The sequence below is a fragment of the Chionomys nivalis genome, chromosome 2, assembly GCF_950005125.1.
Source record: "Chionomys nivalis chromosome 2, mChiNiv1.1, whole genome shotgun sequence".
In the NCBI taxonomy this organism is placed as follows: Eukaryota; Metazoa; Chordata; class Mammalia; order Rodentia; family Cricetidae; genus Chionomys; species Chionomys nivalis.
Window position 1 is genome coordinate 79,723,019 of NC_080087.1, and position 11,476 is coordinate 79,734,494.

General features: G+C 49.2%; 2 protein-coding genes across 3 annotated transcripts; one reads left to right on the plus strand and one right to left on the minus strand.

Annotated features, from left to right (window-relative positions):
• Positions 1 to 184: 184 nt before the first annotated feature.
• Pafah1b3 (platelet activating factor acetylhydrolase 1b catalytic subunit 3) lies at positions 185 to 3,221 on the minus strand. Of its 2 annotated transcripts, none has more exons than XM_057762881.1 (6): positions 3,106 to 3,221; positions 2,638 to 2,732; positions 2,365 to 2,454; positions 1,596 to 1,712; positions 1,398 to 1,520; positions 185 to 512 (listed from the first exon to the last, which is right to left on the minus strand). In XM_057762881.1, the coding sequence occupies exons 2-6, from the start codon at positions 2,713 to 2,715 to the stop codon at positions 225 to 227; spliced, it is 696 nt and encodes a 231-aa protein (XP_057618864.1). In that variant the 5' UTR covers positions 2,716 to 2,732; positions 3,106 to 3,221; the 3' UTR covers positions 185 to 224. The 2 variants fall into 2 exon arrangements, with proteins under 2 accessions (XP_057618864.1, XP_057618866.1); XM_057762883.1 differs by lacking the exon at positions 3,106 to 3,221 and adding an exon at positions 2,840 to 3,022.
• Positions 3,222 to 8,897: 5,676 nt separating this feature from the next.
• Positions 8,898 to 10,051, plus strand: Prr19 (proline rich 19). Its single transcript, XM_057751443.1, has 2 exons — positions 8,898 to 9,489; positions 9,573 to 10,051. The coding sequence occupies exons 1-2, from the start codon at positions 8,898 to 8,900 to the stop codon at positions 10,049 to 10,051; spliced, it is 1,071 nt and encodes a 356-aa protein (XP_057607426.1).
• The last annotated feature ends 1,425 nt before the right edge of the window (positions 10,052 to 11,476 follow it).

The following is an 11,476-nucleotide window of genomic DNA, read 5'->3' on the forward strand; positions in this document are numbered from 1 at the left end:
GTTATACCCAGCAGAACTCGCTCAAAGCACACTTTAAATTCAACTGACTACAAGGACCAGAATGCCTTGATGGATTACTGATGTCTGCCTCAGGTACAAATAGAAACACCACACATAACTGCAGGATCAAGGACCAGGCTTTTGGTGGTACCCAGACAAGTCTAGCCATAAAGCAAGAAACAAGCAGGAGGAGGAGACTTTAATGCCATGGAAAGGGAAGACGCTTAGGGTGTGGTCTCTGGCAGAGGGATGCCTTGGCCCTGGTCTTGGGCCAGGAGACGAAGAAGCAAGGAGTGCAGAGCCCGGCAAACAGGTGTGTACCCCAAGCGGCTCAGATGTAGGTAATCATACATGTCATGGTGGCTTATGGTGCCGTCAGAATGTACAAAGCCGGGGTCTGCATCTAAGAAGTGGGCTCGGGGGTGGCCAGCTAATGCTGCCCGCACCAGCTCATTTACCTGTTGGTTTTTCTCCCGAAGTGGGTTGGGGTGCTGGCCCCTCGGAAGCAGGCCCTGAGAAGGCACACCAATAGGTATCAGATCAGCATCCCTGGATTAAACTGTCCACCCCCCACCAGGAACTTTTCAGGTGTAAAATAGTTCAGGGATGTGAAAACAGGGAGGGCAGAGGAATGGTTCTGGATACCATGTCCTAGCTCCCATTCGGTAAGAACCTTCCTGATAGGCAGCCTGTTTCCAGAGATCACTCATACAAAACATTATGCCAATGGGGCAGTGGCCTCTTACAGAGGTGGAAATGTCTCAGCTAGAAGTGATGAAGCTCAATTTACTCCAGGAATGCCTGACAACTTGAGTTTTCCAACACTCAAAATACCCAGCCTTCCTTTGGCCACAGGCTAACTGGCCCTGAACACATCCTCAATCACAGTCACTCTGAAGACAGGGTCTCTATGTAGCCCTGGCTGTCCTCGCTGCATAGACCAGGCTGTCCTCTAACTTATAATGGCTGCCTACCTCTGTCTCTGAAGTACTGAGATTTAAGGCGTTAGCGATCACATCCAGTTCACAGCCACTCCTACAGAGTGTGGAAATCTACCAGACAGTTCACTGGAAAGCCATTGTGCCAAGTTGCCCAGAAGTGTGCCAAGTACTTCTTGGGGGGTCCCACATCATAAGTACACCCCCTTTTTTTTTCTTTAAGAAAAGGTCTTGCTGGGCAATGGTGGTGCACGCCTTTAATCCCAGCATTTGAGAGGCAGAGGCAGGTGGATTTCTGTGAGTTCGAGGCCAGCCTGGTCTACAAAAAAAAAAAAAAAAAAAAAGGTCTTGCTGTGTTGCCCAGGGTAACCTCAATCTCAATGATCCTCCTGTCTCAGGCCCTAGAGTGCCACTATGACTGGCAGCCACTTTCCCTTTGCCACCCTTCCAAGCTCTCACCAGCACAACCACCCGCGCCTGGGGCTGCAGCTTGTTCACAAGTTGTACAATGGCTTTGATGCCACCTGTCACCTGCTCTGCTGTGTGGCTGTGGTTGTTGGTGCCCACCCAGACCACCACGATCTGTGAAAAGAGTAACACAAAGCAACGGTAAAGAGGCAAGCAGGAGTGTTAACTCGCCACCCAAGCCTTGCTCACCTTGGGCCGGATGTGTTCCAGCTCCCCATTCTCCAGCCGCCAGAGTACATGCTGTGTGCTATCCCCACCAATGCCAAAGTTAAGTGCGTGCAGAGGAGAGAAGAGCTCCCGCCAGATCTGTGGGCAAGAAATGATATAGGCACTGGCCATCAGCACCTGTCCAGGTGGTAACTAAATGCCACTAGGGATATGCCTTACTTTATGAACAAAGACTGGTTAAATCTCACCCCGAACAAACCCCAGCAGAGAAAACGTCATTTCATGGAACCTCTTAGTGTCTTGCTTTAACCAAAATCTCACAGAAGGCACACTCACTTTATAAAAATCCTGTCTGCTTAAACCATACACAGAGCTAGCAACATACAACTGAATCTCATTGTGAATAAAGCCATTGTGGCTAAAGCTGTCTTGGGGAAAGATTTTATGACTGGCAGTCTTTGCCAAATACATTACAATCCACCTTCACTTTCTGTAAATAAATCTATTACAACTTTGTGTAAACTCAATAGGGGCTGTGCTCTACTTTAAGCAAACAATAAAGAGTCACCGTAGGCAATTTCGAAGGAAAGCCTCAATTTAAGTCTTGACAAACTCAGGGCACACACTTTATTCTTAAAAGAATACTGCATTTACATGGGATTCTTAGATTCCTGCTACCAGGGGTATTTCTGTATCCCCTTACCTTGCCTGGCTTGGAGTCTGGGCCCAAAGTGCTAGCTAGCGAGGGTACATGGCTAAATGAGGAAGGAGGAAAGGGTTGGAGTCTCACCTCACACTGGTGCATTAACTGGACCAAGGAGTCCCCGATGAAGACGACTTCTGCTTCCTTGTCTTTGCTGTCTGCCACGAAACGTTGGTGCTGCAGGGAAACCCATAAAGAGTCAATGGCACTCATGCTCCAGGCCCCGCCCCACCCTGCTTGCACAGGCTGGACAAACAAAACTTGGCTTCCCACCCAGATGAAGATGAGGACTCCACGAAGCAGGGGTTCTCTAGAAGCCCCCACCTCCCGAACCCCTAAGGATCGTGTGGAGTCACTCACCAGAGACATCCAGCGCCCATCGCCCTGCACGTCCTGCACTGGCGTGGGCTTGCTGGCCGGATTCCTGTCCCCGCTCATTCTCAATACCGCAGCCCCTGCGGAGGAGAGTGGAGTCGGCTCGGGAATGCTCCGGGAGGACGTTGATCCGCACGCCCACCCCCACCTCCCTGGCCAACACAATAGACCGTCCAGCCGCCCTCACTCGAGAGCAAGGCGAAGGCCAAGCCCGGGCGCGCCTCTTCTTGCAGAATAGGGAAGCCGTCACGTAGGAAGGACTCCTCGCTCGCCTCCCCCGACAGATGCCGCGCAATGGGCTCGTCTGTCGCTTCCCGCCCGGACCCCTCGTGGCCACAGCGGCCCAGCGTAGGGGGGAGGGGCAGGCGAGACCACGCACCATGCGTGGCAGGGAGCGGTGGGGGGGTAGATGAGGGAGAGACAACCCAGAATTAACGGGAAGGGACAGCGTACCTGTAAAGGCGACAAGGAGCAGGGACAACCTAGCGCACTTCCTCGGGGGAGGAGATCATTTGCTGCAGGGCCAGAAAACTCCGGAAGAGACCACCTACGGGGGGTGTGTGTAACCCATTCACGTGGGAGAGAGAGTGGACGGGCTCATTCTTGGATCCCTGGAGGGGGGTGACTCGTAGGTGCCCGGGAAGGGACGCTCCCATTTCCTACTGGTGTCGGGGAGCTTGAAAGGAAATTGGTCAAACTGGACAGTGGTGACTCGCATTTTTAATCCCAACACTCCTGAAGCAGAAGCAGACTGATCTCTGAATTTGAGGTCGGCCTGGTCTATAGAGAGAGTTTCAGGATAACCAAGGCTACACAAAGAAATTCTGTCTCAAAAAACAAAAACAAAAAAGAAAAGGGAAGAAGCTGGAGATTGGAGGTTTCTAAGGAAGCACCAGAGTGACTTTGAGGTGTTTTGTTTTCAGATGAGGTCTCACTGTTTAGCTTTAGCTGTCCTGGAACTTGTATGAAGACCAGACTGGCACTAAATTCAGAAAGATTCACCTACCTCTGCCTTCCTAATGCTGGGATTAGGCTCAGCTTCAACATTAGGTTTCTAATGGTATAATATCTTAAATGCATAATACCTTTATGCCTTCGAGGCACCATAGGATCTACATGGAAGGCTGAAGGTGCAGAAAGAACAGAAATTGGAGAGGGCTGTAGGATCCAGCCCAGGTCCAACCTGGCACCCCTCCTGCAGATCATCTTGCATGTCTGTGGTCTCTGCTCTGCTCTCTAGATAGATACAAAGTGCCACTACCAACTTCAGATGGGTGGGTCTGAACTCCAACACCCACATCGTAGGAGAGACCACTTTCAGCCACGTTCCTTGTGTTCCTGGCTCTAATGCCAAACCCCAGTGTGTCTTAGATTCCCAGGGTCTCACTTTCCCCTAAATGGCCTAGTTGTTTTCTTGCAGCCCTGCCTCCAGGTTGGACTTTCAAATCCATCCATTTTTTCTAGTTAGGTTGATACTGAAGTAGTGAAGGGTTTTATTTATCGTGTGGACCTGGCACAAAGTCACTACGGAACAAGAACAGTGCTTGCTGAATGAATATTAGTTACATTAGTTGTCAGATGCCAATGTCAGATGTGTTGAGGAGACACAGATTCAGATATGCCTGGTAAAGGCCCAGGATTCTGAGGGTTTGGGTTTTTCTAGACTAGGGCTTCTTTTCTCTTTGTTTGGAGGTATAGTGTCATGGAGCTGAGTACGACTTTAAATTCTCCATTCTACTGCCTCTACCAGGTGGACAGGGCTTCTGAAACTTTTTCTGTTTGAGTACCCCCATTTTTGCTGGAGAAAGGTTTTTTGGTTTGTTTGTTTTGATTTTTTTTTTTAAGATGGGAGGTCTTCCTATATAGCTTAGACTGACCTGCCACTGACTATGTAGACCAGGCTGGCCTCGAACTTACAGATAACCTGCCTCTGCCTCCAAAGTGCATGGGTCAGCATTGCCCGACTGTTTTGTTGTTGTTGTTGGTTTGTTTGTGTATTTAATTTCCAGCACTGTGTTTCTGTTAGGGGAGGAAACTCTGTGGATAGCTAAAACTTTGCAGTGCATAGCAGATAGTCTCAGAATAGACTCCGAGGCAGTGCTCATTTGGTCTGATGGTGTGTGTAGTTCAAATGTGTACACTCTCTGTTCCCAGTCAATGCTGCCATGAAGTACTTTGTTTTGTTTTTGTTTTTTGAGATGAGGTCCTGCCTTTCCTGAAACTTGCTGTTGTAGACCAGGCTAGCCTTGAACTCACAGAGTTCCTCTTCCAGAATGCTGTGATTAAAGGCTCTCGCCACAAGTTTTGAGATGTAAAATGGATAAGCACTGTTATAAACACCCTAGATTTATTATGTTTGATTTTATTGGACTTTCAGAAACCTTTTATTATTACTATTTTTTTCATGACCCCTGCCATTGTTATGTAACCCCAGCTGAGCCTGTGACCCAGAGCTTGGTTTCAGAAGCAGTGTGTGAAGAAGGTTTGAGAGCTACAAAAGATTAGAGAAACAGCGGGATGATGGTGGCACAAACCTTTAACCCCAGCGCTCAGGAGGTAGAGACAGGCAGATCTCTGTGTGAGGCCAGCCTGGTCTGCAGGAGTAAGTTCCAGGACAGTCGAAGCTACATAGAGAAACTTTGTCTCAAAAACCAAAACAAAACAATTAGAGAAACAGGGAAAAAAAGACATATTGTATAAGTAGTAACATTTTGACAGCAATATACACTGACAGTTTAGTTTGATTTGAGAGACAGAGGACTGGCTGTGGTGGCACACACCCGTAACCCCAGCGGGCCTTGGTGGCACATGCCTTTAATCTCAGCATTCAGGAGGCAGATGCAGGAGGATCTCTGTGAGTTCCAAGCCAGCCTGGTCTACAGAGTGAGTTCCAGGACAGATAGGGCTACACAGAGAAACCCTGTCTCGAAAAACAACAATAACAACAACAACAACCAAACCAAACCAAACAAACAAAAAAAATCCCCCCCCCCAAAAAAAAAACGAGAGAGAGAGAGAGAGAGAGAGAGAGAGAGAGAGAGAGAGAGAGAGAGAGAGAGAATGAATAAAGGCAGGAGAATAGAATTCCAGGCTATCCCAAACTCCCTAAGGAATAGTTAACTACCTATCTCAAAACGCTAAAAACTAGCTGAGCTGGGAGACAAGCGGTCAGCATGGGCAACCGGGCCAGCTAGACAAAACAACCCTAAAAAAATAAAACCGTGTGAGGGGATATGTGTAGACAGATACAATGGAGGTGGAGAGAATTCCTGAAGTGAGTGGAGAAGCAAAATTCCCAAGCATTCATTCATAAACATTTTGGTTCATTCCATCCTTCTACAAACCGTATGGGGGAGGTACTATTACCAATCGGTTTTACAGATTAGGAAATAGGTGGGCGGTGGTGGCATAAACCTTTAATCCCAGCACTAAGAGGAGACAGAGGCAGTCGGATCTTTATGAATTCTACGCCAGTCTGGTCTATAGAGCATGTTTCAGGGCAGCTAAGGCTACTCAGGGAAGCCCTGTCTCGAAAAACAAAACAAACAAACAAAAAAATGAAATAGGCTCTGAGCAGTTACAGTTTTCTAAAGTCACACAGTCCAAAAGCGCGGTTCGGTCCCAGAGAGCCCGGGAGCACGAGGCCTAGCGCCTTCCAGGTCATGCAGTCCGCCAGCAGCCTAAGCCAATCAACATTGAGTAAGGGGGCGGGCCTAGAGGACCTCGACGGCAATCCATAGGCGGGGGGCGGGGACAAGAGGTAAGGCTGGGCGGGGCTATAACTGTCACTCTCGGTGCCTCGTGCCTCTCTTGGGAACCTGAGGCGAGAGGCGTGGCGTGTGCGTTGCGCATGCGTGCGTCGTGCCTGTTGGCTTAACACGCGCTCAAGGGCCGGAAGAGCACGAACAGCTTCGACGCCTGGGTCTCTCTACAGCAAAGAAGCCATTGCTCTCCACAGCCACGTGGAGGCCAGGGCGGGGTTCGTTAGGAGAGAAGAGGGTGAGGCACCCCTCCCCCACCGTGCCCCCACCAACCGTTCCCACCTCTTCAGCCTCCTGGGCCCACCTCAGCTGAGTTGACCCCCCCTGCCGTAGGCCTCCCCTCGGGAGTAGCCCCCCAACTCTGAAGGCTCTTGTGAATTAAGTCCCGCCCGAAGCTGGCCCTTCCACTTCTCTGGGTGCCCCCTCTCCTGACTTACGTTTTTTATTTTGAATTCTTTGAGACGAGGTCTCATGCAGCCGGCAAATTTTTTATGAAGTTGAGGATGACCATGAGCGCCTGGTCTTCCCGTCTCCACTTTGTAAAATTTGCAATTACAGACCTTCCTTCACCACCATGCAGGCTCCTCTTTCCTGCTCTCATTTACTATTTCTGTTTCCTGTGTCTTGGTGTATCTTCCCGAATCGCGGATTTCCTCTCTGTCCCAAATCTCATTCACGAACTTGCTCCCATCTTCCATTATTTTTGTGTGTGTTGTTGGTTTTGAGACACTTATCTGACTGTGTAGTTTTAGCTAGCTTCAAACACATGATCCGTCAGCCTCAGTATCCCAAGGGGGGATGGATATAGGCAGGTAGCTCCTTGCCTGGCTCATCTTCCATCTTTTATTTATTTATTTTGCTTTTTTTCATTTATTGGCTTGTTTTTTGAGACAGGGTTTCTCTGTGTAGTCCTCCCTGGCTTTCCTGGAACTCACTCTGTAGACCAGTCTGGTCTCGAACTCAAAGGGATCTGCGAATATACAGAAAGGCGGTTACACTACTGGCCATTGAGCATAGGAACCTAGATCCTTGCAATTGTTAAGCAACTACTCTATCATTGAGCTATATTCCCAGCTTTAATTTTTTCAGTGCTCAGAGCTTTATGTGTGCATACCCAGATTTTTTTCTTTGAAGATTTAAGTTTTGTGCATGCGCGCGCGTGTGTGTGTGTGTGTGTGTGTGTGTGTTGTCTGTGTGAGAGTATGGGGAATGTGAGTGTAGATGCCTGCAAAAGCCAGAAGACATCAGATTCCCTGGAGCTAAAGTTAGGCTGGAGGGCTCATCTGAGATGGATGCTGGGAAATGAGCTGAGAACTGAGTTTAGTCCTTTGAAAGAGCACTGAGTGCTCTTAACTACTGAGCCAGCTCTTCAACCCCTAAGATACAGGCCTTTTAATTTTTTTTTCGAAACAGGGTTTCTCTGTAGCTTTGCAGCCTGTCCTGGAACTAACTCTTGTAGACCAGGCTGGTCTCAAACTTTTGCCTCCCGAGTGCTGGAATTAAAAGTGCACACCATCACCGCCCAGCTCAAAATTTTTATTTTTTTTTTTTGTTTTTTTTGTTTTTTGTTTTTCGAGACAGGGTTTCTCTGTGGCTTTGGAGCCTGTCCTGGAACTAGCTCTGTAGACCAGGCTGGTCTCGAACTCACAGAGATCCACCTGCCTCTGCCTCCCAAGTGCTGGGACTAAAGACGTGCGCCACCATCGCCCGGCCAAAATTTTTATTTTTATATAGGACCTGTGTTGCTTAGGTTGGTTTTGAATTCACTCTGTAGCCCAGGCAGGCCTTAACCTTTTTTTTATTTTTTTAAAATATTAGTTTTTATATTTCAAATGTTGGTATTTTGCCTGCATGTATGTCCAGATCATGGAGTTACAGACAGTTGTGAGCTGTCATGTAGGTGCTGGGAATTGAACCTGAATCCACTGGAAGAACAGTCAGCACTCCTAATCATTGAGCCATCTTTCCAGTCTGGCCTTTAACTTTTGATTCTTCTGCTTTAGCCTTCTTTTTTTTTTTTTTTTTGGTTTTTCGAGACAGGGTTTCTCTGTGGCTTTGGAGCCTGTCCTGGGACTAGCTCTGTAGACCAGGCTGGTCTCGAACTCACAGAGATCCGCCTGCCTCTGCCTCCCGAGTGCTGGGATTAAAGGCGTGCGCCACCACCGCCCGGCTGCTTTAGCCTTCTTGAACAGATGGGATTAGAGGCCTGCACAACCGGGCCTGGCCATCATCTTTTAAATATTTTCATGTTCTTGTTCCCTGTTCCCTTATCCCCATTTTCTAATCTCTTTTCTTATTAGCTATCCCTACTTGTACTTCATTTTGGACTCCCTTCTGTGCCAGGCCTTTTCCAATGGCTCTCTGTCCACTTCTTTTTCTCATCTCTCTAAATAGTATTCTTTCTTTGCCCTGACCATCTGTTCCCACTTAGCTACTGTTCCTGATTTATCTGCATCTGATGACCACCTTGCCTTCTAGGGCATCATGGACTCTCGGGGACCAGTCCCTCAGCCTTTCCAGCAGCTTGAGAAACCTGGTCGTATCCGCCGTCGCAAAACTAGGAGGGAACGAAACAAGGCCCTAGTGAGCAGCCATCGGCCACTGGCTCGTCAGGATCCTCCGATGTCTAGTCGGGAGCCATCTGCAATCCTCCAGGATCCTGGGGCCTCTGCAGCTCCCAAGCTTGTAGTCATAACTCAAGGCAGGTTGAGCCGGGAGCACCGGGGTCTCTTCAGTCATGAAGTGAAATCCCTGGATGTGGCCCGGTTGCTTAACAGTGGCTCCTTGGAACCATGTACCCCCCTGCCATCCACCAAGTCTTCCTGTAGCCCTGTCAGAGGCAAGGAGAACCAGGTACCCGGAGGCTCAGGCTCGGGCCCACCAAGTTCCCCAGAACTCCCTGTGTTGGGAAAACTGCTGGAGGAACTTCAGTGCCAGCTGATTCTGCCCCAGGCCTTTCCCAGGAGGAACCTAGTGCAGGAGTCCAGAGATGTCATAATAAGAACCTTGCAAGGCTGCCATGGCTGTGTGCCTGATCTTGCCCTGGTGCTCCGAGGTTGCCAGTCACCCTTGCCTGGTGAGTCCACTTCCTGTCCCCTTACCTCCCCTTTCACTTTTCTATAGTCCAACTGATCTCCATGTTTCTTTCTTCTGTGCCAGAGACGAAACCCAGGACACCTGAGAGACAGAGGACAACATCTTCTGGTGTCCACGTTCCTGAGCATGCTCCAAGGGAGGGGAGGCAAAGGACTCAACAGGGGGCAAAGAGGCTTAACTTTGCCATGCCTCATCTATGTGGCAGTGGCAGCACCGCTTCACACAGGGCCAGCCTAGTGCCCCCTACAGATCACCAACTGCCATTCTTCCCCTCGGTGTCCTCACCATCTGGGGCAGCTTGGGGTCCCCCAACAGCTTTTGATATGCTGAAAAGCATCTGGCTCATAGCCACACCACCCCATCCTCAGCCCTGGGATGCCTGCCCACCTCAGCCCCTGCCTCAGCCACCATCACCCTTGTTGCCCCGAACATCTGCCTTGGACTGGAGCCCTGACCCTCCTGCCCCACTACTCAGCCTTTCCTGGGTGGTGACTCGGAGAAGTCCAGAGGCTTGGTCCTTCCCCCCAATGAAACTCTACTGAGGGAGACTCTGGGTTAGGCTGGGGAGGCAGGGATTCCATTCTCCCATTCACCTCAATAAAACACCTTCTTGCTCCTCTTGATTTTCAGTGAGTGGCTGTCTCAGGAAAGCAGATTTGGTTTTGTTTGGTTTGGCTTGGTTTTGTTTTGTTTTCTGATACATGGTTTTCCTGTATAGCCCAGGCTGTCCTGGAACTCACTCTGTAGACCAGGCTACCTGAACTCAGAGATCCTCCTGCCTCTGCCTCTGGAGTGAGAGTAGTTTTCTTTAGCTCTGAATTCTAAGGTCAAGATGGAGAGCATGCCACTTGTTACCTTGCTGGAGTCTGAGGGACCAGCAGGAGGGGTGCATGCCTCTCAGAGCGTGGGGTGGTGAAGATGGGAGGACTAAGAGTTCACAACTACCCTTCGTTTCAACCAACCTGGACTCTGAGTCCAATAAACCCCAACAAAACAAAAGATAGCAACTCTCCCCTCTAATGCATACACAGTAAATTAATAATCATCCCAAGTGGTTACGGGGTAAAGATCTCACACAAAGTTTTCCCCTCTGCCCATGTGCGTGAGTGTGTGTATGGTTTGTTTGTTGTGGGTTTGTTTGTTTCTTTGTTTGTTTGAGACAATCTCTCTAGGGTAGCCCCAGTTGACCTAAAACTTGCTATGTAGACCACTGGCTTAGAAATTGGGGCAATCCACCTCCATCTCCCAAGTGCTGGCATTAATTGCTTGTGCCACGTCTCACCCCAGGGACTGTATTTATTTTCCATTTGGGGAATGTAATTTAGGACCTAGCACATGCTAGGCCAGCATACCACCACTGAGCTCCATCCCTAGCCAGAAAACTTTTTTCTGTGGCTCAGTGTTTTTAAACATATTCTATGTGGCCCTGGCTAGCCTAGAGTTCAATGCATAGACAAGTTTGGCTTTGAACTCACAGAGAGTTGCCTGTCTCTGCTTCCGAAGTACAGCGTTAAAGGTGTGTGCCACCATGTCTGGCCAGAAAGCTTTTAAAATGGCATTTTGAGCAGCCCTGAATTTTCTACAGTGGAGGGTGAAGGATGCAGCTAGGAATGTTGGAGTCTGAGAATAAGAATCAAATTGGGGTCTGATGCTGGGAGGCCTTCCCAGGGCTCTCAATTGCCCTATGGAAAACGATAGGATTAATAGCAGCTTGGAAGGGACAAGGAAACTATACTGGGAGATAAGGGGCCCACTGTCTTGGCCTAGGTCTTCTGGTGGGGAAATGACAAAGTCAAGATTTTCACCCCAGCAGTGGGAGTACTAGCTCCTGGTTATCTCACACTGCTGTCTCACGGTGGCAGCTAGGGTTCACACCCTAGGGGTGGGGCAGGCAGCAAGGAATGGTTGATCTGGTAGAGGGCTTTACTGTGTGTGTGTGTGTGTGTCCCAGAACAATGTCTGAGTCT

What these genes read in the sequence shown, in the direction of transcription:
- Prr19 (XM_057751443.1), top strand. Translation starts at nt 8,898, where the DNA reads ATGGACTCTCGGGGACCAGTCCCTCAGCCTTTCCAGCAGCTTGAGAAA. An exon ending in TTGCCAGTCACCCTTGCCTG is followed by an intron (nt 9,490 to 9,572) that starts GTGAGTCCACTT and finishes CTTCTGTGCCAG; the next exon opens with AGACGAAACCCAGGACACCT.
- Pafah1b3 (XM_057762881.1), bottom strand. Translation starts at nt 2,715, where the DNA reads ATGAGCGGGGACAGGAATCCGGCCAGCAAGCCCACGCCAGTGCAGGAC. An exon ending in AGTTAATGCACCAGTGTGAG is followed by an intron (nt 1,713 to 2,364) that starts GTGAGACTCCAA and finishes TCTTGCCCACAG; the next exon opens with ATCTGGCGGGAGCTCTTCTC. An exon ending in TGGAACACATCCGGCCCAAG is followed by an intron (nt 1,521 to 1,595) that starts GTGAGCAAGGCT and finishes CTCTTTTCACAG; the next exon opens with ATCGTGGTGGTCTGGGTGGG.